General features: G+C 38.6%; 1 protein-coding gene across 7 annotated transcripts in view; it reads left to right on the top strand.

Annotated features, from left to right (window-relative positions):
* Positions 1 to 25,125, top strand: part of KLHL32 (kelch like family member 32) — a 177,674-nt gene that overhangs the window by 152,216 nt on the left and 333 nt on the right. For 5 of the 7 annotated variants that reach the window (XM_068985189.1, XM_068985188.1, XM_068985187.1 and 2 more), the window contains 3 exons: positions 7,694 to 7,752; positions 12,385 to 12,577; positions 14,238 to 14,332. In XM_068985189.1, the coding sequence (XP_068841290.1) occupies positions 7,694 to 7,752; positions 12,385 to 12,577; positions 14,238 to 14,332 (347 nt within the window). The remainder of the gene's footprint in view (positions 1 to 7,693; positions 7,753 to 12,384; positions 12,578 to 14,237; positions 14,333 to 25,125) is intronic. The other 2 variants (XM_068985192.1, XM_068985191.1) reach the window with 1 other exon arrangement.

Raw genomic sequence — 25,125 nt, 5'->3', positions numbered from 1 at the left:
TGCTGGGATCCCAGTTAGGTGGGGTCCAGGGCCTCAGGTTTGCTTGAGGGAGAAATAAGTTTGTTGTGATGTGGAATGACTGCCTAAGAGGCTCTGTTTCTTGCTCCTGAGGAGTTTGGGGCTTGATAGCTTGACATTCCACTAAAAAGTTCTTGAAAGTGTTAGTCGCTCAGTAGTTGTATCTAACTCTTTGCAACCCCATGGACTATAACCCGCCAGACTTCTCTGTCCATGGGATTTCCCAGGCAAGAATACTGGAATGGGTTATTTCCTTCTCCAGGAAATCTTCCCAACCCAGGGATTGAACTGAATCTCCTGCCTGGCGGATTCTTTACCCTCAGTTTCTAGTAAGCTGGAATTCCACTAAGAATGAAATAATCTTTTTGTTTTAGGTCCCAGCAGCTAGCTGGTCCCAGCAGTTACTTTTTCTTCTGTTTCCATGCCCCGCTCCACCAGTTATGATCCAGCCTTTACTACTCCCCATCTGAGAGAGATTAAAACAAAACCATTACAGTATTATACTGAGATGGAAGCCAAACAGAAATGAACCATTCTACAATGCTTTTAAAAGACCTAAATGGTTCAAAGAAAGCAATCAGATCACCTACACATTCTCCAAAATAATCACCAAAGCTTTCATCCTAAACTGACTTCCTTTTATTTTAAAGCAGCATTTAGTTTCCCCTTACATTGCTCCTAAAGAAATGAGACTTAAAGAGGTTAAGTGGTTTTTTGGAATAACACAGTGATTATTTGGTGAAGAAGGAACTTTATTTCTGTGTCTCTGGTTTTTGAAAACCATACTTTCCCCCACGAAACCACACAAATCAGTTACAAAAAAGAAAGATCTCAAAAACAGATGCTTACATTGTAAAAAGAACTTCCAAATGGCATGACTGAGAGTTAATGATACACAGAATAGTTCATACCTAGACATTTGTGTAGGATCAATGATCATTTGATTGTCTACTTAACTGACCATCTTAGGGCACAGAGTTGACCCAGATAACGTCTTTCTATCTGTGTTTCTATAGTTTAGATTCTGAAACAGAAATGATATAAAGTTAAAATGTATAAAGGAACCGTGATAATATGGACTACTCTAAAGTATCAATATATTGGCTTAGATTAGAACATTGTTTTCTGAAAGGATTACATATTATAATATAATAGCCTAATGGCCTTTCAAGTTGGTAGCTTAAGTAGGTAAAAAACAAAACAGCAAAACAGCAATTGGCTCCATTTCTTTCATGGTGAGGACAGTCTTTGTTGAGATGATCGATTTGTGTCTGTCTAGATGAATTTAGGAAAAGAAAGTAGAAAAAAAGAGTGAGCCGAACTGTTCTACCTAAGAATATGAGAAATATGTCATTTTTCTTTATTCCCAAGAGGAGAGAAGAAGAGTAAAGCTATTGGGTGGGCCAAAAAATTTGTTCGATTTTAAGTGAAAACACATATTTTTCATTTTCACTAGGAACCTGATTGAAAAACCTATTCACTAACCAAACAAACGTTTTGGCCAACCCAATACATCATAGAAATAGGGAACTGGTTGAAGAGTTTGTGTAATTACAGGGAAAAGGTAAAAGATTCAACAAGAACACAGCAAAGCCAGCACACTAGAGATGGGCAGTGACCTTTAGAGTTTAATCCTGCTAGGAACCTGTAGAATCTTTGGAGGCAGGATTCCAGCTTTCTGCAGAATGAGGAATTGGAGTTAGAGTGGATTTTATTGAGATTTTAAAGGTCAGCTGACATCTGCATTGTAGTGGATGTTACCATCACTTATTATTTCACTTAGTTACAATAACACATGGTGCATACTTGACATATTTTGGGTTACGAAGTTATATGTGCACACTCTAGGTGACACATATATATATATATATATATATATATAATTTATATTTTCAAGTGCATCAATCTTTTTGTTATAGGTTTTTATAAATTTGAGACTTTCTATGCAGGATTTCAAATGTATTAATTACCTATCCATTTGTGTGGTTTCCTCAAGTGTGACAGAAATAATATGGATTCTAGTTTTAATTTAATGTATGGATTAAGGATGCTTCTATTCAAGATGCTAATTTAGTAGAAAGATTCTTGGGTTTCATTGTTTATGTGGCAGTATTAACACTCCCAAAATATGGGCAGTATAATCTCATGTAAAAATAAGATAATAAAATGTTTATTTTTGCATTCATTATAAATATTCTCATGGTATCCCTTTTATCAAGGAATATTAATGAGTTTGCCTCTTTTAAAAAATGACTTATATGAGCTTAAATAATGCCAGTTTATTCTTTTGATAATTAGACTATGAGTGTGAAGTTTTAAAAAATCTTTTGCAAATTGGAGCAAGTTTGCATACAGAGCAGAAGCTAAGACTGTTAAAAAGGAAAAAATCTTCGGTACCCTTATAAACCAGTCAGTAATTCTGGTTATTAGAAAAAAGAACTATAAGGAATCTATTTCAGACTACAAAATTCATTCATTAGTTCAGTATTCCATACTTAGTTACTTTTTCAGTATTCCATGTATGCTCATTTGTACCTTTTATGAAAATGGTAAGAAACCTTTATGAACAAACTACTACAGTATCTTGGTAAACTTCCCTTTATGGATGGCTGCTATTCCAAGTACTGACATTCACTTGAAGCCCGAGAGAGAGGTTCCAGTCTCCGTTTTGCATATGAGGAACCTGGGCTTGGCTGCTAAATGGCTTACCCCAGAATAGAGTCATAAAGGAGCTGTAAGGGGGGACACATAACACAGCTTGTGCTGAAATTCTCCCTCCCCTACCCCCAGATTACCGTGAGGCTGGCACTGCAGGCCTTCAAGAAAGCTCCAAAGAACTCTAGATGGTTTTCCACAATCTTGAACTGGCTGACGGGATTCCAGCCTGGAGCATCTTCCCTAAGACCATTGTTGTTGTTCAGTTGCTAAGTAGTTCCAACTCTTTGAGACCCCATGGACTGCAGCACGCCAGGCTTCCCTGTCCTTCACTATCTTCTGGAGTTTGCTCAAATTCATGTCCACTGAGCCAGTGATGCCATCCAACCATCTCATCCTTTGTTTCCCCCTTCTCTTCCTGGCCTCAATCTTTCTCAGCATCAGTCTTTTCCAGTGAGTCGGCTCTTTGCATCAGGTGGCCAAAGTATTGGAGCTTCAGCATCAGTCCTTCCAATGAATATTCAGGTTGATTTCCTTTAGGATCGACTGCGTTGATCTCCTTGCTCCCCAAGGGACTCTTGAGAGTCTTCTCCAACACCACAATTCTAAAGTATCAAGTCTTTGGCGCTCAGCCTTCTTTATGGTACAGCTCTCATAACTATATAAGACTACTGGAAAAACCATAGCTTTGACTAGATTGACCTTTGTTGGCAAAGTAATGTCTCTGCTTTTTAATATATTGTCTAGGTTTGTCATAGCTTTTCTTCCAAGGAGCAAGCATCTTTTAATTTCATGGCTGCAGTCAACATCTGCAGTGATTTTGGAGCCCAAGAAAAGAAAATGTCACTGTTTCTACTTTTCCTTCATCTGTTTGCCATGAAGTGATGGGAACGGATGCCATGATCTTCTTTTTCTAAACATTACGTTTTAAGCCAACTTTTTCACTCTCCTCTTTCACCTTCATCAAAAGGCTCTTTAGTTTCTCTTCACTTTCTGCTATTAGGGTAGTATCATCTGCATATCTAAGGTTGCTGATGCTTCTCCTGGCAATCTTGATTTCAGCTAAGAGCACGGACACATTCAGTTCTTTGCATCCTGCTCTGTTCCAGTAGGGGTACTACCGCTACATTAGATACCACAGATTCCTATTAAAGACTTTCATACTCTCTGCTTAACAGAGATCCCTGAAAAAAAATAAAGAGCAGAGCCAACACACTTGACCTAACTTGACTAACATATATTGACCAACACTATTTTATGGACATTGTCAGCACTGGTGAGTTGTTGCTTTTGAGCAGAACGAATTTAGGAGTAGTGAGCTCGCAGTAGTGGAGACAAAGGTTGTTTGTTTGGCAGTCACCTGTCATCTTCTCCCTGGCATTCACGCATCCATTTGTCACAACGTTTTGTGGGAAGCTGAACAGGGAAGCTTAAGAAAAATGTGTTACTCTTGTCTTGATGATAGAAAGCATTTCTCACTGCTGGTAGCATGGTGGTAACTTTTCATTCCTTCTGGCAGTTTTTAAAGACTTATTTGACTTTGAGGGAACCTGCCGTATATCTTTAAGTCACAGTTCAAAAGTATAAGACAGGGTTGTTCATTTTCAATTTTGGCTGAAAAGTCTTAACTTTGACTCTGGCACTTCAAAGTTAGGGAAAACTTGGCTTTAAAAACGGTTGCTGATACGAGATGGCATATTTAATGACAGATGTATCTATAGAAAGCTGTTAAGATGCAGATTATCCCCCCTGGGGTGGGGGAGGGAGATCAAAACTGCCAATCTATAAAATATACTCGATAGAGGAAGGCATGGAATCTATCTTTGCAAGTGCTTTGATTGCAGGGGACAGTATAGCAGCATGTGGCATCATAACCCAGAGCAGACAAATCAGCTTGATGACTTTCAAAGCCAGGAATACTGCTGCAGGCAAGGGTACTCCAGTCTAGGAGAAATTAAAACATATAGAGACTGTTATTAATTCCATATCTATTTTTGTATAGTCAAATCTGTATGCAAATCCTTAGCATCTCATTTCAGAAGATTAATCTAAAAGTGAAGAGTGTTATGTGAAGGGAATGTAATGATAAAGCTCTGAAAATGAGTAATACTGCTAGAGAAATGTGGGCTGCAAACTTGGATGCTTTTTTAAAATTTACTTTTTGTACTGAGAAGAAATGCTTTTTATTTATATGCTCATTTGTAAGTTGTTTCAAAGGGGGAAAGCAATAGAACCAATTCTTAAGGTTTTTCCCTTGCCATCCTGACTTGGCAAAAGTTACAGCACTGAGCTTTTTAGGCACCTCCTGTGGTTTAACATTCTAGAAGTAATCAACCAAATAACTAACTAGGACTTTTATTCTTACCCCCAACTAGTAACCCAATATCTCATTTCTAAACATTGTCATAAGAATGAAAATTTGTATGTAAGGGTAAAGAATCTAATTACTGGGCGCAGATTAAGGGGGAAAAATTGTATTATAAATGCATCTGAGGAAGAGAGTAAATAGTAATTCTGAAAAGCAGGAAGATAAGTGGTGTGCCCTGGTTGGGAGAGAGGGTGCAGTAGCTGCATTCGAATCCATTGGTTGTACATTTAATCTATAATGGGCAGAGTCTCATACATATTGTAGTGTAAATATCTTCAAATGGTGTCATAAACAGATAGTTTACTGCAGTAGATATTAATTCTGTCTCATATTTCTAAAACAAGTAGAGAGACTGTCAGAGTTTTGAAATAATGTGGGGGGAGTTCACCTTCTGTTCCCTCTCATTTGGAGAAATGATTATAGGCAAGCTGGACATTAATCTGGAGGTTATGGGCCAGATCAAAAGCACTTGGCAATCATTTTAACCCTGAAGACTTGTGAAGTCTCAATAGATTTGATTACTTTTCTGTAGTTATGCTGAGAAAGAATTATTGGACATTCAAGTTTTAATCAGATAAAATAAAGGAAGGCTGAGGGGAAAGCAAACATCCCTCTGTATTTGACATACATTTTGACTCTACGTAGGTATTTCAGCCTCAGCTTTCCTAAGTGTATTATCTTTTTCTTTGATTTCATCTTTAAAAAAATGAGACATTCAATGAGAAATCCAGAGAAGACTATTTGAGGGCAGGAAGCTCATTTCTCTCTGTTCTTTGTGGATTTCTTCTGCAGACAGACCACTTTCCGTGATCTTGAAAGTGGTTGCAAGCTTCGGAGAGAACTTATAAAAAAAGCCTTCCAGTTGATAGTAGCTATGGTCAGTTACATGAAAGATACACTCTCCTTACAGGATTGAGACAGTAATGGTTGGCCTGGACTGGTTTCCTCTCCTTTATATACCCATTAGTATTGACTGATTATTCCACTTTCGTTAAGCTGATGCACTAATTCTGTGGTGTTTGGTTGATTTGACTTCTGGCCATGGAGTTGATAGTCGTGACCTATCCAAAATATTTGAACTACCAAAGCAAAATTTTTACTGGACAAAGCTAAACAGACAAGGAAGACTTGATTCAAGACTATTGCACTAGGGGAGAGAGATTAGAATGCAGTCTGAAGTCAACTCCTCTGAAAAACAATAGGGTTTTTAAGCATTGGAGTGAACTAGAAGAAATATACCAAAGTACTTTTGGAAGAAGGTTGATCCGTGTGATGTGTTGAGCACATTCAGTTACCCTGAATCTGTACATGTTTTTCTCTGTGGCTTGGTCATTTGTGTTTCCTGATTTGCATCCATCAGAATTAGGCTCCTAGCCTCCATAGAAACTGACAGATGGGAACATCATCTTCCTTGATGATAACATCTCAATGGGATGGCTCCCAGGTCTTCAAGGAAGATACTCCTGGGTTATAAAACTTGCAGGAAACTTCATAAATGATTTATGTCATTCCTCTTACTTCATCCCATCAGTTATATCATCCACATCATCATCATCATAAGTACAGTACAATAAGGTATTTTGAGAAAGAGTCCACATTTACATAACTTTTATTAGAGTATATTTTTATAATTATTCAAATTCATTATTAGTTATTGTTGTTAATCTCTTACTGTGCCTAATTTGTAAATTAAACTTTATCATAGGTATATGTATATAGGAAAAACAAAGTATATACAGCATTTGGTACCATCCTACACTTTCAGGCATCCCCTGCAGGTCTTGGAATGTATCCCTCAGAGATAGGGAGGGGATTATTATTGAGTTAAATTCATATTAAGTTTAAAGAAAAGGATTTCTTTTTTCTGCTTAATGTAACTACTGGAAAAATTAAAATTGCATATGTGACTCCTGTTTGTGGTGCTTATTCTATTGGACAGCGCTGGCTCTAGATCTCTTTTGATAAGTAGTGTGTTTTTCTAGATACAGTTCTTCCAAAGAGACATGAGGATATCACTGTGTCGGGAATTCCCTGGCAGTCCAATGGTTAAGACTTTGCCTTCCAGTGCAGGGGGTATGGGTTCGATCCCTGGTTGGGGAGCTAAGATCCTCCATGCCTCTGGGCCAGAAAGCCAAAAAATGTAAAACAGAAGCAATATTGTAACAGATTCAATAAAGACTTTAAAAATGATCCACATCAAAAAGCCTTAAAAAAAGAAGATATCACTGTTCACTGTGTTAGCTCACCTAAGACTGCAGCTATAAAATGACCAAGTTACCCAAGGACAAGAATTTTCCATATAACTATGTCCCTGGCATATATATTGTAGAGATTTGTGTTAAGTGTGCTATGCTTGCTCCCACTCCCTCACCATATTTTGCGCCTCATTCTGGCGCACCTTGCCAGAATTGGGGGCCTTGTGGTAATCTCAGCGTACCTGTTGCTTGCTCTAAACTGGATTGCTTCTGAAATGTTTCTTGAAAATGAAACTGCTTCAACAATAAGCTTCTTAACTATGTCATGGGTTCACCATGAGGGTGTACAAACAGATCCTCAGCAGTAGCTAATTTTCCTTTAATTGTATCTCATTCTTATGTTGGACTATCCCATTTCTTATTCATGAAAGTGCTAACATGTGCTAATCTATTACAGGTGGAGTAACTAACACAGCACAGTATCAGAACAGACTAATGGTATATGAACCTAACCAGGTAAGACTCATCTAAGAAAAGCTCATTACCTTAATTAAAGTGAATTTTTAAAGATTCCTCCAGTAATTAGGAGTTGGAATGCCAAGTCTATACACACATGCATCTTAAACTTACATAGAGAAAAGGAAGCATCTGGATAAACTGCTTTTGGGTTGCCTTTTTTTTTTCCCTTACAAAACATGAAATTTCAGCTCTTTTTGTTTTATGTTCTACTCACGGCTTAACTCTTTCAGAGTTTTGCATAATGTAGGAAAAAGGGAAAATATGTTGATGAGGTAAATGCCCTTATTCCCATTTATCTCAAGTGGCTGTTCGTCTTTGAGATATCCTAAGAAAGGATTTGCATTGTCCTGTTGCTGCAGCCTTTGAGAAGGCTTGTCATTCTAGGAGGGGAGCATGCTTATGGTTTTGTTATTCCCAAATAAAGAGTAACTTTTGTTTAACCCCATGTAGCCAGCATATCCCAGGGCATTGTGAAGGATAAGTCTGACGGAGAAGTATCTGAAGAGGTGGAGTGTTTTTCATCTAAGAGCTGGGCCTGGACTGGGCACATTGGGATGGTGCCTGTCCCTTCTGCCCACTTCTCATGCACATTTCATGACTTTTCTTTCCCCACAAAAGAAGAACTATTTTTATTTTCTTTTCCTTCTACCAAAGTATCTGTAACTGTGGCACATGTTTGCTGAATTTTGCCATTTCTGTGATTTTGGTAATATAAGTATTTTTCCTGGTTATGACAATATTCCAAAATGATATGTAAGTCAAATCTTCATCAGCTGAAGATAATGGAACATGGAAACAGGTTAGCTTTGACAGCCTGGGTCGGGACTAGCCATCAAATATATGTTCAGAGCGACCTCAGTCTATTGTGTATCTTTTAATTTTTACAATTCCTTGATTCTGAGTGTAACAAAAGTATTTCTATCTTTGCAAGTGTGTTTCCTGATGTCATTATAAGCTGTCGATTTTGGAGACCATGTGTTCCTGGGCTGAGTGTCTCAAGAGGGATCATTAATTACAGTAGCTTGAGTTTGGTGCACACGTGGTTAAAGAGGAAGAAGGTGTTAACATTTCTCAAATGAATTCTGTTTCATGTTTGTACACACATGCTCTTTTTTAAAATTCTGCTGGCATATTGTTTACAGTGGGTACTGGCAAACATCACATCTGCTTGCATCTTGCTCAGAATCTCAATAACTCTATCATTCAGCCCTGGTGCTTATTTCTCTTCTAGGCCTTTGTGGAGAGTCAGTAATGCCTGCCATCTGCCACAGAGCACATTGCTACCTGCCAATAGGCAGGCCAGGGTGACCTCTGCTTCCTCAGCACTGATTAGTATTCACACGCTAGCTTATTAGGAATGACCCCACCAGGCCTCTCTGTTTCTTTGCCTTTGCAGCGGTTGGCGGCTCACCTGGCAGGCACACGGCAGTGAAGGAAGCTAAAGATATAATCAGGGGATGCAGGCAGGCTTTGCAAACCAGATGGCATCCATAGTCCTGTGGCAGGGGACTGGACTGTGAGTGCAAACACTGAGCCCTCATACTGTGATGCGTTGCCTCATAGAAAGCACCTACAGAAAGCACCATCAGTGTCTTGAGTTAAATCTACTCTTGTGTAATGTATTAAAGGTATTTCTTAGAATATCTAAAAGAAAGGTTTAACTGTTTTATTAAAGATACAATTAATTGGAAGGAGATTCTTATTATGACATGTTTAAAACTGGGGGACCAGATGAATGCAAGCCTTAAACACTTGGACAAACCACTTTCTTTTTTCTTATGAGTGTATTAGAAATTAGAAATGAGCCAGTCAGTATGCCATTAGTGAATGGACCAATATTTATACAAAACTCTTTTTTTAATTCTTCCTTTACACCTCTGTGAACTGGTGAAATTGTATGTATTCAAAACATCATGATTTTTCTGGTAGAAACCCAAATTTTTCTTGGCAAAAATAAATTATCTGTGTTCTTCCTGTATGTTTAGTGTTTATATAAAAAGAAAATGGTTAGGATTATTTACCTGTCCATTACTTGAGATTTAAATTAATGTCATATTTGATTTTCATCTATTTTTTTATTTTAAATAACCTTATTTGAGAGGAGTTGAGAATACCTTTCTTAATCCTGAGAGTGATACAGAACCAAACATTAGAGGTTTCACCATTTCCTAAAGTTATCACAGAAAATTTGGTCTTCTGTAACAGAAGAACAAATAACAATATGCCTGGAAATAACTTTTCCCAATTTGGTGAAGATGTGAGTGTAAATATATTAAAGGCTGTGAGGGGTTTGTTGCTGAATCAAAACTTTGCTCTTCCATTGACCTCAGGAGGTTCATCCTGGAAAGAACAGCAAAGCTGCCCTCACATTAGCTTATGTAGGGTCCCCTGTGAGTCAGTGATTTCCTCACAGTAAGTTTCCTAGTTCAGATCAGTTCAGTCACTCAGTCGTGTACGACTCTTTGCGACCCCATGGACTGCAGCATGCCAGACCTCCCTGTTCATCACCAACTCCCAGAGTTCACTCAAACTCATGTCCATTGAGTCAGTGATGCCATCCAGCCATCTCATCCTCTGTCATCCCCTTTCCTTCCGCCTTCAATCTTTCCCAGCATCAGGGTCTTTTCAAGAGTCAGTTCTTCGCATCAGGTAGCCAAAGTATTAGCGTTTGAGCTTCAACATCAGTCATTCCAATGAGTATTCAGGACTGATTTCCTTTAGGATGGACAGTTGGATCTCCTTGCAGTTCAAGGGACTCTCAAGAGTCTTCTCCAACACCACAGTTCAAAAGCATCAATTCTTCGGTGCTCAGTTTTCTTTATAGTCCAACTCTCACCTCTATACATGACCACTGGAAAGACCATAGCCTTGACTAGATGGACCTTTGTTGGCAAAGTGATGTCTCTGCTTTTTAATATGCTGTCTAGGTTGATCATAACTTTTCTTCCAAGGAGCAAGCATCTTTTAATTTCATGGCTGCACTCACCATCTGCAGTGATTTTGGAGCCCAAAAAGATAAAGTCTGACACTGTTTCCACTGTCTCCCCATCTATTTGCCATGAAGTGACGGGGCCAGATGCCATGATCTTCGTTTTCTGAATGTTGAGTTTTAAGCCAACTTTTTCATTTTCTTCTTTCACTTTTATCAAGAGGCATTTTAGTTCCTCTTCACTTTCTGCCCTAAGGGTGTGTCATCTGCATATCTGAGGTTACTGATATTTCTCCCAGCAATCTTGATTCCAGCTTGTGCTTCATCCAGCCATGTTTCTCATGATGTACTCTGCATAGAAGTTAAATAAGCAAGGTGACAACATACAGCCTTGACATACTCCTTTTCCTATTTGGAACCAGTGTGTTGTTCCATGTCCAGTTCTAACTGTTGCTTCCTGACCTGCATACAAATTTCTCAAGAGGCAGGACAGGTGGTCTGGTATTCCCATCTCTTTAAGAATTTTCCACAGTTTGTGGTGATCCACACAGTCAAAGGCTTTGGTGTAATGAATAAAGCAGAAATAGATGTTTTTTCTGAAACTCTCTTGCTTTTTTGATAATCCTACAGATGTTGGCAATTTGATCTCTGGTTCCTCTGCCTTTTCTAAACCCAGCTTGAACATCTGGAAGTTCACGGTTCACGTACTGTTGAAGCCTGGCTTGGGGAATTTTGAGCATTACTTTACTAGCCTGTGAAATGAGTGCAATTGTGCGGTAGTTTGAGCATTCTTTGGCATTGCCTTTGTTTGGGATTGGAATGAAAACTGATCTTTTCTAGTCCTGTGGCCACTGCTGAGTTTTCCAATTTTGCTGGCATATTGAGTGCAGCACTTTCACAGCATCATCTTTTAGGATATGAAATAGCTCAACTGGAATTCCACACCACCCCCGCCCCCCACTAGCTTTATTCATAGTGATGCTAAGGCCCACTTGACTTCACATTCCAATGCTGACTGTGGCTTATTAGATCATGAACTGCTTATTGCCAAATTCAGACTTAAATCGAAGAAAGTAGAGAAAACCACTATACCATTCAGGTATGACCTAAATCAAATTTCCTAACGTGCACATTATCAGACATGTGTTCCAGGCACTGTTCTAAATGCTTTAGGTGCATTAGCTCATTTAATCTTCACAACAGGCTTGTCAGTTGGGTACTGTTATCTCTGTTTTACAGAGGAGGAAACAGGCACAGACAGGTTAAGTAAATTGCCAAGCTCACACAGAAATGATAAACTCGGCATCCTGGATCCAGAGCCTGTTATCATTATACCACTGTACACAAATACCTATACATGTGCACTCCTAAGTCATTTGTAGGAGAATGTTCTCTCAACTGGGAGGTAACTATCATGAAAACTTCTAAATTCTCATATGCTCCTCTTACAAATGCAAAATGCCCTATAAAATGCAACCCAAACAAGAGGAAATGCGTTATGTAAGTTGCAAAACAGAGTTAGAACATGTGGGATCTTCTGCACTTGTTCTCAGGTAAGACACCCATTCCTTTCAAACTAAGTAAACAATATTTAAATAGAATGTGGTCCACCAACAACTACTAATGAGGCACTGCTTTTTCTGCCATGGACATCTCCAGTTAACAGTTCACCTGCATTTCTTTTTTTTCTTTTTTCCCAGAATAAGTGGATAAGCCGTAGCCCTATGCTGCAGAGGCGGGTCTACCATTCCATGGCTGCTGTTCAAAGGAAGCTTTATGTTCTTGGAGGCAATGACCTGGATTACAATAATGACCGGATCCTCGTGCGGCATATAGATTCCTACAACATAGACACTGACCAGTGGACGCGCTGCAGTTTTAACCTGTTGACTGGCAAGTACCTTTGATTAAGTAAATCAAGAGAAAGAAGAGATTCAGGAAGTTGACAAACTTGTTTTCTTAGACATCTTGAGGGCAGCTGTAAATATTAAATGCATGATAGAAGAACAACTTGGTTTTATTACAAAAGGTGAACATTGTTTATCTCTGACTCAGTCCATTGGCTGAGCATCCAGTTTCTCAGGGCCTGTGTTTACCTTTGTGTGTGTTCTCACATTGTCGAGAGAGGCATGTCAAGTCCATTATTGTCAATCAGTATTCATGTAGGAACACTGGTATAAGTAGGAGGGATCAGGTGCTGAAAGAGTTAATGACTCTATAGGAGCAATTAATTTTTCTCTTCTCACTTTTAGTCTTATTTCTTATGAGTTCAGGAGAATGGTCTTCACTGTTTATCACTGTCAGATATTGTTTTTTGCCTGTATTTTCCTAAAGAGAAAATGCTGGAGATGTTCTATGCGTAGAGGTTTAGCAGCACTTCTGACCACACAGACCTATCCAGCCATCACCATGAGCAGCACTAGGTAGGAACCATCCTCATCCCAAAGCAAATGAAAAGAAAGCAGCAAACAGCCTAGCCCTGACATTTCTTTATGAAGTTGAAAACTTCCTCCCTTCTTGGCTTGCATTATTAAGATCCCTTCCCTTCCATTATTACGATCACAGACTCAAATGGTGGGCAGGACTATGGCCTGAAGGCATTTTAGTATGCTGAGTGGGCGCTCAGTAACTCACAGCCACTGCTAAGGAGGCCACCTTGGGGGCATAACCGTTGGGAGAAGTTTAGATGCTTTATACTGAGCTCCTGTTTTTCTGAAAAATGATCTGAAGCCCACCTACAAGCACTTAACTCTAAGTTCCTGTAGTGGTACCTTAGCCCCTTGGTCCCTTGATCTGTGATTCTGTCTGCTGTAGGATCCAGCTTATTTATTAACAGAGTCAATTCTGTGTTAGCCCATCAATAAGAAGAGACTGTCTCACTCTCTGATGGCCTCCAGGGAAGAATATATAGTAGTGAGTTATTCTTTTTTTTTTTTAATGGAAGAGGAACCTTTCATCATTTTGGCGTGTCTATATCTAGGGACTACCCAGGCTGGTCTCAGCTCAGGAACTTTAATATAGTCTTAAAACTGTTGAGTATGTAAAGGAAAAGGAAGGTAGTAACTATCAGTCTTTTTCTGTCATTTGTCTTCATTTGGGGCATGCTAGGGGCATGGCTCTGTTTTATTTGCTTCTTGGGGTTGCAGCTGTTACAGATGTAAGCACTTGCCTTAAAAGTATTTGTATTCAGTAGAACAAGAGGTGTTTTGCATTCCTAAAATATACTTTATTTCCATTAGTATTAATTAATGGCATACAACATGGTATGAAACTCTTCTATACAGCTTATTATTGCTGTCTTTAATGCTGTCTTTACTAATTTGACTGGCTATTAAGTGTTATAACTCGGTTCTGACCCAACACAGATTCATTCTCTGAGAGTGGTTAATTCTTCCCTCTGAGACCTGGGAGGCAGGGATTAGTTGCGGCAAAAATCCCGTGGAGTATACACCTGTGCCACAGGGGAAAACTAGCCCTCAGTGGCAAAAGGGTTAATTAAGACATGCAAGGAAATAGATTTATTTTTCCTCTTTAATTCAATTCTCTACTTTAGGCCAAAATGAATCTGGAGTTGCTGTCCATAATGAGAGAATATACTTAGTTGGTGGATATTCGATTTGGACAAATGAGCCTCTGGCTTGTATCCAGGTGAGTTGTTGAAGTCCCCTTTTGAAGTTCATTCAGGTGGTTCAATGAGGTTATTTTTTTGCAGTACTGAATTGAAGAAAGAGAATATTTACACGCAGAAAGAAGATTGAGCTCCTCTGTGGAGCTAGTTCAGTCACTAAACTTCATTCTGCATCCTAAAAATGATATCTAATGATTGAGTCCTGTTGAAAATAAAGATGGGAATGGGCTTTAACAGTATATATAATATATACAGGAAGTGGGGGAAGTGGAATGCCTTTCCCTTTTTTATAAACCAAAACCTGTTGAAATCTTGGTAACAGTACTTTCACATCGGCAAAACTTATTTTCTGTATATTCCAATTCGTTCATTTAACAAATGCCCCCTATAATGGTGTTCTTTCCTAGCAGAAGTGAGTAGTAGTGTTTTGTGATTGGTCTGAATGGGGAACCTCTGCTCCCAGAGTATCCTTGGCACATGAACATGTGAGCAGCCCAGACTGGGCAAGCTGCTAGCTGGGGTGTTCAGAACAGCAATGGCTGTTGATATATATAGTCAAGATGGTGTTATTTATGGTTTTTTTTTACAATTCTTACCAGAGCTGTTTTTCTACTTTGAGTTCTCTGATAACATATTGACATGTATCAGCCCTGACCTTTCCCTGATCTCCAGAAAAATATATCATTATAACTATTCATAATATCTAACCTCATCTTTGTGGGAAGATTTTAAACAGATGCTTCAATGTCTTTAATAGTTGCAGGACTATTTGAGCTTTTAATTTCTTCTTCACATCTCATAAGGTATGTATCTTTTTTTCAAGAAACTTTCCCATGTTTTCTGTTTTCAAAAATGTTAGTATATAGATATTGAGTTGGTTATATTCTACATTACATTCATAATATTGCTTTTTTTTTTCCTTTCCTTCCATTCTTGATCTGTCTTGCCCAAGATTTGTCTGGGGATTTTAACTTATTTCTACTGTTGATATAGATAAGTAGTTTTAAGTCAGCAAAGGTAGCATAGAAATGAATATTTAACAGGCTTGTCCTGATGGATGTAGTTTCTGATCTAACAGAGGGAATGTAGTGTGTTAGTTTAAGGTATATGACATAATTTTATATACCTATACATTGCTAAGTAATCACCACAGTAAATTGAACATCCATTACCTCACATAGTTGCACATTTGTACTTTTTTCTTACTTCCTTAGCAAGCTTCAAATATGCAATATAGTATAGTCAACATTCGGGACATTGTATCCCTGAACTTATTCCTATCACTTTTTTGAGGTATCTTTTGGCTGCTCACCCATTTCTGTCACTCCCCACTGCTTGCCTCTTGCGACCACCAATCTGTCTTTGCTTTCCGTGAGTTCAATTTTTTTTTTATTCCACATGTAAGTAAGATCATTGAGTTTTGTCTCTTTCTGACATATTTTTCTTTTCGGAGTGACCAGAAAGCTCGCTTGGGTTTTTCCATAAGACAGTACAACCTGAACAACCTTTTTGGCCAACCCATTACCTAGACTAATGATGCCCTCAAGGTGCATATATGTTGTTGCAAAAGAATGACTTCCTATTTTAATGTCTCCTTCTATATATATATATATGTTTGTGTGTGTGTGTAGATAGATAGATATCTGTCTCACATCTTCTTTATCCATTCATCCATAAGTGGACACTTAAATTATTTCCATGTCCTGGCTATTACATATAATGCTGTAGTGAACATGGTACAGATGTCTCTTCATGCTACTGATTTTGTTTTCTTTGCATAAATACCCAGAAGTGGAGTTACTATATCATAAGGTATTTTTAACTTTTTGTGGAAACGTCATACTTTTTTCCAATAGTAGCTGCATGATTACTGGAAAGCATTACAAAGCTAGTAGATGAAGGTGATGGAATTCCAGCCAGGCTATTTAAATCCTAGAAGATGATGCTGGTAAAGTGCTACACTTAATGTCAGCAAATTTGTCAGTTTTCATTCCAATTCCAAAGAAGGGCAGTCCCTAAAATGTTTAAACTACCAGACAGTTGTGCTCATTTCATATGCTAGCTAGTATGGTTATGTTCAAAATCCTTCAAGCTAGGCTTCAGCAGTATGTGAACTGAGAATTTCCAGATGTACAAGCTGGGTTTAGAAAAGGCAGAGGAACCAGAAATCAAATTGCCAACATTCGCTGGATCATAGAGAAAGCAAGGGAATTCCAGAAAGACATCTGTTTCACTGAATATGCTAAAGCCTTAGAATGTGTGGATCACAACAAACTGGAAAATTCTTCAAGAATGGGAATACCTACCAGACCACCTTCCCTGTCTTCTGAGAAACCTGTGTGCAGGCCAAGAAGCAACAGTTAGAACCGGACATGCAACAAAGGACTGGTTCCAAAGTGGCAAAGGAGTATATCAGGGCTATATATTGTCACCCTGCTTATTTAGCTTATACGCAGAGTATATCATGAGAAATGCCAGGCTGGATGAATCACAAGCTGGAATCAAGATTGTTGGGAGAAGTATCAACAACCTCAGATATGCATATGATACCACTCTAATGGCAGAAAGTGAAGAGGAACTGAAGAGCCTCTTGATGAGGGTGAAAGAGGAGAGTGAAAAAGCTGGCTTGAAACTCAACATTTAAAAAACAAAAATCATAGCATCCGGTCCCATCACTTCATGGGGAATAGATGGGGAAATAATGGAAACAGTGACAGACTTTATTTTCTTGGGCTCTGAAATCACTGCTGATGGAAACTGCAGCCATGAAATTAAAAGACGTTTGCTCCTTGGAAGAAAAACTATGACCAACCTAGACAGCATATCAAAAAGCAGAGACATCACTTTGCCAATAGTGATCCCCCTAGTCAAAGGTATGGTTTTTCTAGTAGTCATGTATAGATTTGAGAGTTGTGCCATAAAGAAGGCGGAGTGCCAGAGAATTGATGCTTTCAAACTGTGGTGCCAGACAAGACTCTTGAGAGTCTCTTGGACAGCAAGGAGATCAAAGCACTCAATCCTAAAGGAAATCAACCCTGAATATTCATTGAAAAGACTGATGCTGAAGGTCCAATACTTTGGCCACCTGATATGAAGAACCAACTCATTGGAAAAGACCCTGATGCTGGGAAAGATTGAAGGCAAAAGGAGAAGGAGGTGGTAGGAGATGGTTAGATAGAATCACCAACTAAATGGACATGAGTTTGAACAAACTCCGGGAGATAGTGAACGACTGGGAAGCCTTGTGTGCTAAAGTCCATGGGGTTGCAAAGAGTCAGCTACCACTTAGCAACTGAACAAGAACAAAGCTACACCAATTTACATGCCTTCCCCACCTACAGTGCACAAGGGACGAAGTACAGTACATACTAATCATGTACACTAATTAACTCCTCATTACATCTGACTGTTCCCAAACAAATCTGTTTTCAAAAAGATGAAGGAGTACATGTGTATATCATAAGCCACTGAGGATATTCTAGAGTAGCCTCAGGATTAAGATGATTCTGAAAGAGGCAATTCATACATTTTAATCAAATAAGTTTTAATTAAAGCTTGTGTTAATGGAATAAATTTCATCTCTGAGACTGGACAATAAAAGATCCTAATGTATCAGTTTTTTTAAAAAAATAAGCATATGGGTAGTTCTGTATTCCCATAGTCACTTTGAAGTACCACATCAATCAATCATTTGCAAAAGCTGTGTTTATTTCCTTGGCTAGCATGTTAGTCCCACAAAGCACAGATAAAGGCTTTTAAGAGCCTTTATTGTTTGTAGATAATAAGTTCATATAAGCATATGAATTGTCATTTAAAGAGAGGCTTGGAATGTTAAGTCTTCATGGATAACAGACTTATCACTTATCTTCGATTTTAGCTACTGACAGCTGATTATGGGTTACATTATCATTCATTCTTAACCATGGCTGTACAGTCTCAAGTATTTATTTTTGGGGGTGACTATGTTATGCCCAAGTCGCGAAATCTCCCAATGACCACCAGGGAGCCGGTATCCAATGCAAAAGCAAGAGAGTTTTTATTACGAAGTTCGAGCTGGGGCTCCTACCGTTACCGACGCAGGGGCTAAGGAGAGGAGCCCTGAGTTTTGGGTTACACTGCTTATATAGGGAATATTCAGGTGAAAGGGTAACAGAGGGGGTGTTCAGGCTGAAGGACTACTGATTGGTTACCCTCTTCTATAGGGTTGTGCGTGGATTTCTGATTGTTTTTTTTTACTTCCACGGTAAATCATTACTTCCAAGGTAAATCACAAATGTAACTCATTACTTCCAAGGTAAATCACAAAGGTAAATCATTACTTCCAAGGTAAATCACAAATTCTTGAACTTAAAGTTAGGAGGTTTAACCTAAGGGCTGATTGGCTCGTGCACAGTGGAGCAAGTTTAGGCACTATCCAAAGTCTGAGTCTGTTTGCCCGGTACCTTTGCAAAATGGAGCTCTTTTATAAGATGGAGTAGCTTAGGCTCTTCAACTACAGAACTATTTACTTTGGTTCATTAACAGTAAATATGTTGATGGTTGAAGAGACTACCTACATGTTCAAGCCATTTCCTTACTACTTTCTGGAAGAATATCCAGCAGAGAAGTAAGATAATGAGAGACTGAAATAGTACTTATGGGAAGATACTGACTAGAGAGTAGAAATTCCTGAGTACATACCATCAGGTTGAAAATCACAGGAGACAAGACAAGACGGTGGAGTAGAGGACACAAGCTGACCTCTTCTATGGAAATACCAAAATCACAACTGACTGCTGAACAACTACTGGCAAATGCTGGAAGCTACCAAAAAGATACCCTGCATCCACAAGACGGTGGGAGGGGTCAATTGTGATAAAGTTCAATCCCATACATGCTGGGTGGGCAACCCACAAACCAAAAACTAATTATATCACAGAAGTTCTCCCACAGGAGTAAAAGTTCTGAGCCCCACATCAGGCTGCCAGCCTGGGGGTCTGGCAACAGGGCGAGCCCCCAGAGAATCTGGCTTTGAAGGCCAGTGTAGTTTAGTTACAGGAGTTTCACAGGACTGGGGGAAACAAATTCCCTTCATGGAGGGCACTCACAGAGTCTTGTGTGTACCAGAACTCAGGAAAGAGAGTCATTGTCCTTGTATGAGACTAGGCCAGACTTACCTGCTAATATTGGTGGCTCTCCTGCATGGGGGTTGGGGATGTGTGGCTGTGAAGTCAGAATGGTGTAAATCACTGCTGCGGAACAGAATAAAGAATGAAAAGAAATAAGGATGGTCTAAGAGGCCTCTGAACAATAGTAAATGCACTAACATTTGCATTATAGGGGTCCCAGAAGAAGAGAGAGAGAGAAAGGACCTGAGGAAATCTTTGAAGAGAAAATACCTACAAACTTTCCTAACATGAGGAAGGAAACAGTTACTCAAGTCCAGGAAGCACAGAGTCCCAGGAAGGTTAAATTCGAGGAGGAACATGCTGAGACAGTAATAAACTGACAGAAATTAAAGGCAAAGAAAAAATGCTAAAAGCAGTAAGGGAAAAAATAATGTACAAGGAAACTCCCATAAGGTTATCGACGGATTTCTCTGTAGGTAAGAAGGGAGTGTGGCACAGTACATTTAAACTGATGAAAGGGAAGAACCTACAACCTACTCAGCAAGGCTCTCCTGGAGATTTGACAAGAAACCAAAAGCTTTACAGACAAGCAGAAGCTAAGAGAATTCAGCACCACCAGACTGGCTTTGCAACAAATACTAAAGGAACTTCTCCAGGTGGAAAAAAAAAGGCCATAACTAGAAGCAAAATTACGAATGGGAAAGCTCACTGGTAAGGACAAACATACAGTGAAGGTAGGAAATCATCTGCACACAAATGTGGTATCAAAATCAGCAAGTGTGAGGAGAGCACAAATGCAAGATACTGGAAATGCACCAAAAAAAACAATTACAGGCCAATATCACTGATATGAACACAGATGTAAAAACCCTCAACAAAATATTAGCAACAATACATTAAAGGGCTCATACACCATGATTAAATGGGGTTTATTTCAGGGATGCAAAGATTTTTTGATATCTGCAGATCAGTCTGTGATATACCACACCTACAAACTGAAGAATAAAACCCATATGATCATCTCAATAGATGCAGGAAAGCTTCTGATAAAATTCAACACCCATTTACAATTAAAAAACTCCAGAAAGTAGGCAAAGAGGGAGTCAACCTAAAATAATTAAAGGCCATATGTGACAGACCTACAGCTAACATCATAATCAACAGTGAAAAGCTGAAAGCATTTCCTCTAAGATCAGGAAAAAGACAAGGAGGTCTACTCATACCACTTTATTAAACGTAGCTGTAGAAGTTACAGCCATGGTAATCCAAAGAGAAGTAAAGGGAATCCAAATTGGCAAAGAGGGAGTGAAACTGTCACTGTTTGCAGATGACATGATACTATATATAGAAAATCCTAAAGATGCTACCAGAAAACTACTAAAGCTTGCTAATGAATTTGGTAAAATTGCAAGATACAAAATAAATGCAAGGAAATCTGTTGCATTTCTATACACTAACAATGAAAGATCAGAAAGAAAAATTAAAATAATCCCATTGCATCAAAAAGAATAAGATACTTAGGAATAAATCTAAGGAAGCAAAAGACCAGGACTCTGAAAACTGTTAGATGCTGATAAATTAAAGATGATACAAACAGAAGATATACAGTATCTTTGAATTGGAAGAAATCAATATAGTTATTAATAAAATGACCAATAATACCCAAGACAATCTACAGATTGAATGCCTTCCCTATCAAATTACCAACAGTATTTTTCACAGAACTGGAACAAAATTTTTTTTTTTAATTTATATGGAAGCACGAAAGACCCCAAATAGCCAAATCAATCTTGAGAAAGAAATGCAGAGTTGGAGGAAAGAGGTTCCCTGACCTTCGGACAGTACTACAAAGCTACAGTCATCAAACAGTATGGTACTGGCAGGAAAACAGAAATTTAAGTCAAAAGAACAGGACAGAAAGCCCCATGGTCAATTACACACCAATTAATCTACAAGAAAGGAAGCAAGACTATATATACAATGGAGAAAACACAGTTTCTTCAATAAAAAGTGATGGGAAAAATTAAATTACAGTTTTTAACACAATACACAAAAATAAAATGGATTAAAGACGTAAATACAAGACCCAATACTGTACAACTCCTACAGGAAAACATAGGCAGAACACTCTTTGATATAAATTGCAGCAGTATCTTTTTTGATCTGTCTCCTAGAATAATGGAAATAAAAACAAAAATAAACAGATGGGACTTAAACTCAAAAGCTTTTAGACAGCAAAGGAAACTATAAAGAAAATCAGCAAAAGACAACCCACAGAATGGGAAAAAATATTTGCAAATGGTGCATCTGACAAGGGATTTCCAAAATTTATAGACATCTCATGTGTCAGAAAAATATCAGAAAAATCCAAACAAAAAATGAGAAGACCTAAATCTGTGTCATCTGTCACAGATGGTCACAGATGACCACGAGGCACATGAGAAGACACTCAACATCGTTAAAAATTAGAGAAATGCAAATCAAAACTACAGTTTCACCTCACACCAGTCAGAATGGCCATCATCAAAAAGTCTACAAAAAGTAAATGTTGGAGAGTGTGGAGGAACGGAAACCCTCGTACACTGTTGGGAATATAAATTGGTACAACCACGACGGAGAACAGTATGGAGGTTCCTTAAAACGCTAAAAATAGAGCTACCACATGATTCAGCAATCCAACTCCTGGGCATGTATCTGGAGAAAACCATGTTTCAAAGGATATGTGCACCTTAATTTTCATTGCAAAACTGTTGCAATAGCCAAGACATGAAATTAACCTAAAATGTGTATCAACAGAGGAATGGATAAAGAAGGTATGGTACATAAATACAATGGAATATTACCCAGCCATTAAAAAGAATGCAATAATGCCATTTGTAACAACATGGATGGACCTGGAGATTATCGTAAGTGAAGTTAGAGAAAGTCAAATTACCATGATACCATTCATACGCAAAATCTAAATAAAATGATACAGTGAACTTATTTACAAAACAGAAAGACTCACAGATTTAGAGAACACATTTATGATAACCATGGGGGGAGAATCAAGGGGGAGGGATAGACTGGGAGTTTGAGATTGACATGTACATACTACTATGTTTAAAACCGATAACCAACATGGAGCTACTGTAAATCACAGGGTACATGGCTCAATACTCTGTAACAACCTAAATGGGAAAAGAATTTCAAAAAGGATAGATATATGTGTAACTGAATCACTTTGTCATATACCTAAAACTATCAACATTGTTAACCAACTATATTCCAATGTGAAATAAAAATTAAAAACAAAACAAAAAAAAATTTTTAAGCTCCAAAATGTTGAATAAATTGAGATATGATCTGTGAAGGAAAAAAGTATAGGAAAGAGTGGAGAAAATAGTTTAGATGTTAAAAATATCAGAAGTTTAAGTTTTTTATGTCACAAATATGTAGAATTCTTGGATTCTGAAGGCATGGCTGGCTAAGATTAGTGAAATTCACACTTAAATAGTTCACAGACTGGTCTGTTAACATCCAGAAGGACTCGTCTTTTTTCTTCCCATCTTGAAAATACCAGCCAATAACCTGTCTATTAGACTGACCCTTCTGGACTCTCATTAAAGTTTATTTAACTATCATTTGTAGGATTCAGCCACACAGGGATGAAACATGTCAAATGTTGAGAAACCATACTTTTTTATCTTCTTTCCTGCTATGTGACTTACCACAAACTGTTTAACCCATTATGAGGACAACTGAAACAAAAGTAAAGCTGAGATGCTCTTAATTAATAAAGATTGAGCTTTGGACTTGTAATACTTACTCATGGAAAATGTTAAGTCCTGAGGAGTCAGGTGCTCTTGTTTATTCAGTGGGTGTGTAAGCAAGCAGCTGGCACAGAGCTTGACTCTCGTCTGGTATCCTGTGGATGACAAGCATAAAGGAGCAGCTGCCTAAGTGATGAGTCTGTGCTGTCAGATCACCTCCACTGCTTTTCACTTATGATTACTACTTTTTGGCTGGAGGATATGCTGCCAAGTTGGCACCTCCTTCTCCCCAATGCCTTCTCTCTGCCAGCTTTCAAGGGAGTGTTTTGGAGAAAAACCACCAACCCTTCGTTTTCCCCATCTTACAGATTAAATAAATTACATCTGCTTAGTGGCTTCCCAGGTGGCGTAGTGATGAAGAATCTGCCTGCCAATACCAGGGACGCAAGAGACATGGGTTCAGTTCTTGGGTTGGGAAGATCCCCTGGAGTAGGAAATGGCAACCCGCTCCAGTATTCTTGCCTGGTGAATCCCATGGACAGAGGAGCCTGGTGGGGTTACAGTCCATGGGGTTGCAGAGTTGGACCTGCCTGAGCACGCACACATACACTTACCATACGCAGTCTCTCTTGGTCCAGGAAACCAGACGGAAGTTCTCTGGATGGTGACTTCAGCTTTTGTGTCCTAAAAATGTATTCAGTTGGGGTGGGGATGTCACAAAATAGCATGAAATCCTTATTCTCTCTTGGGTTACAACTCTGAGCCAAAAAACTGGCTCTACCACTTACTAGCTATGTGACCTTGAGTAAGTCACACAGCTAGTCAAATTCACAAGGTGGGGGAATACTACTTGTCAAATTGATCTTGAAGTTTCTCCAGGAAAGAATATAAGAATAACCAAGAAATGCTTGAAAATGAATGAGAGAGACATGCCCTTACCCAAAGTAACTGTAAATGTGCTACTAGTAGGAAGATACATAAATTAACAAAAGAAAACAAATATCTGTATGTAGCATGTATTGGAGCCATCTAAAATTAGTAGTGACAGGGCATATTGTTCAGTAAATGGGATCGACAGCTAAATGTCCATTTGGGGAAAAAAATTGTAAGTTTGATCTAGGCCTTACTGATGTCCGTCTTTATGGGCTTGGATCCCCAAATCTCAAGGGCCCCTTTCCCCTTTCATCTAAAATAATGCATTACTGCAGTAAAAGCTTAAGAATTATCCACTTAGGTGACAGATGTGGGTGTAAGAGTGGACGAGACCACTGAAGAGCACCACAGGGTCTGTGGTTGGAATATTGGGGCACGTCTGTGGCTGGAAGAAGTGGACCAAAGTGGCTGACACCAGGACAATATGAATGACAAACCTTTTTTTTTTTTTTAAGGTCATAGAACCCAAGGGAGGAAAAGTTTTAAATGAAGTTAGAGGAAGGTCGTATGAAGAGAGGATAAGATGATTGAGGGCTAGTTTTATGGGTTCGACAAGTATGATATGGCCAGCTTGTCTTATAAAAGAATCTTCCTAGTACTAAGATTAAACCAGAAATCAGTGAGGTGACAGCAGGCACTGACTAACAAAGATTCTTTTCCATATAAGGAAAGAGATGAAACTCCAGCTTAACAAGGAAATAATTGGGGAAAAGTCTCCAGAAGCAACTGATTTTCTTGAACCTGCTACGAAGCTATAATATTCTCTGTGCCAGACCCTGAGCGAGATGATCTCACCAGTTTTCAGAGCAAAGCTGCAAAGTCAATGTTGTTTTCACACTGCAGATGAGGATTTGTAAGCCAGCATACAAACAACGCTTACTAGTTTGGGCAAGTTACTTAACCAGTCTCAGGCAGTTTTATTAAAGGACGATAAAGCTGCCTACATCTCAACACTTGTTCTGAAGGCTAAATTATTATAAACAAACATCTATGTACATACACATAAATATGTAGAATAGT

This window comes from Capricornis sumatraensis, chromosome 13 (assembly GCF_032405125.1).
Source record: "Capricornis sumatraensis isolate serow.1 chromosome 13, serow.2, whole genome shotgun sequence".
NCBI classification, from domain to species: Eukaryota; Metazoa; Chordata; class Mammalia; order Artiodactyla; family Bovidae; genus Capricornis; species Capricornis sumatraensis.
This window is presented reverse-complemented; position numbering and strand designations above follow the sequence as displayed.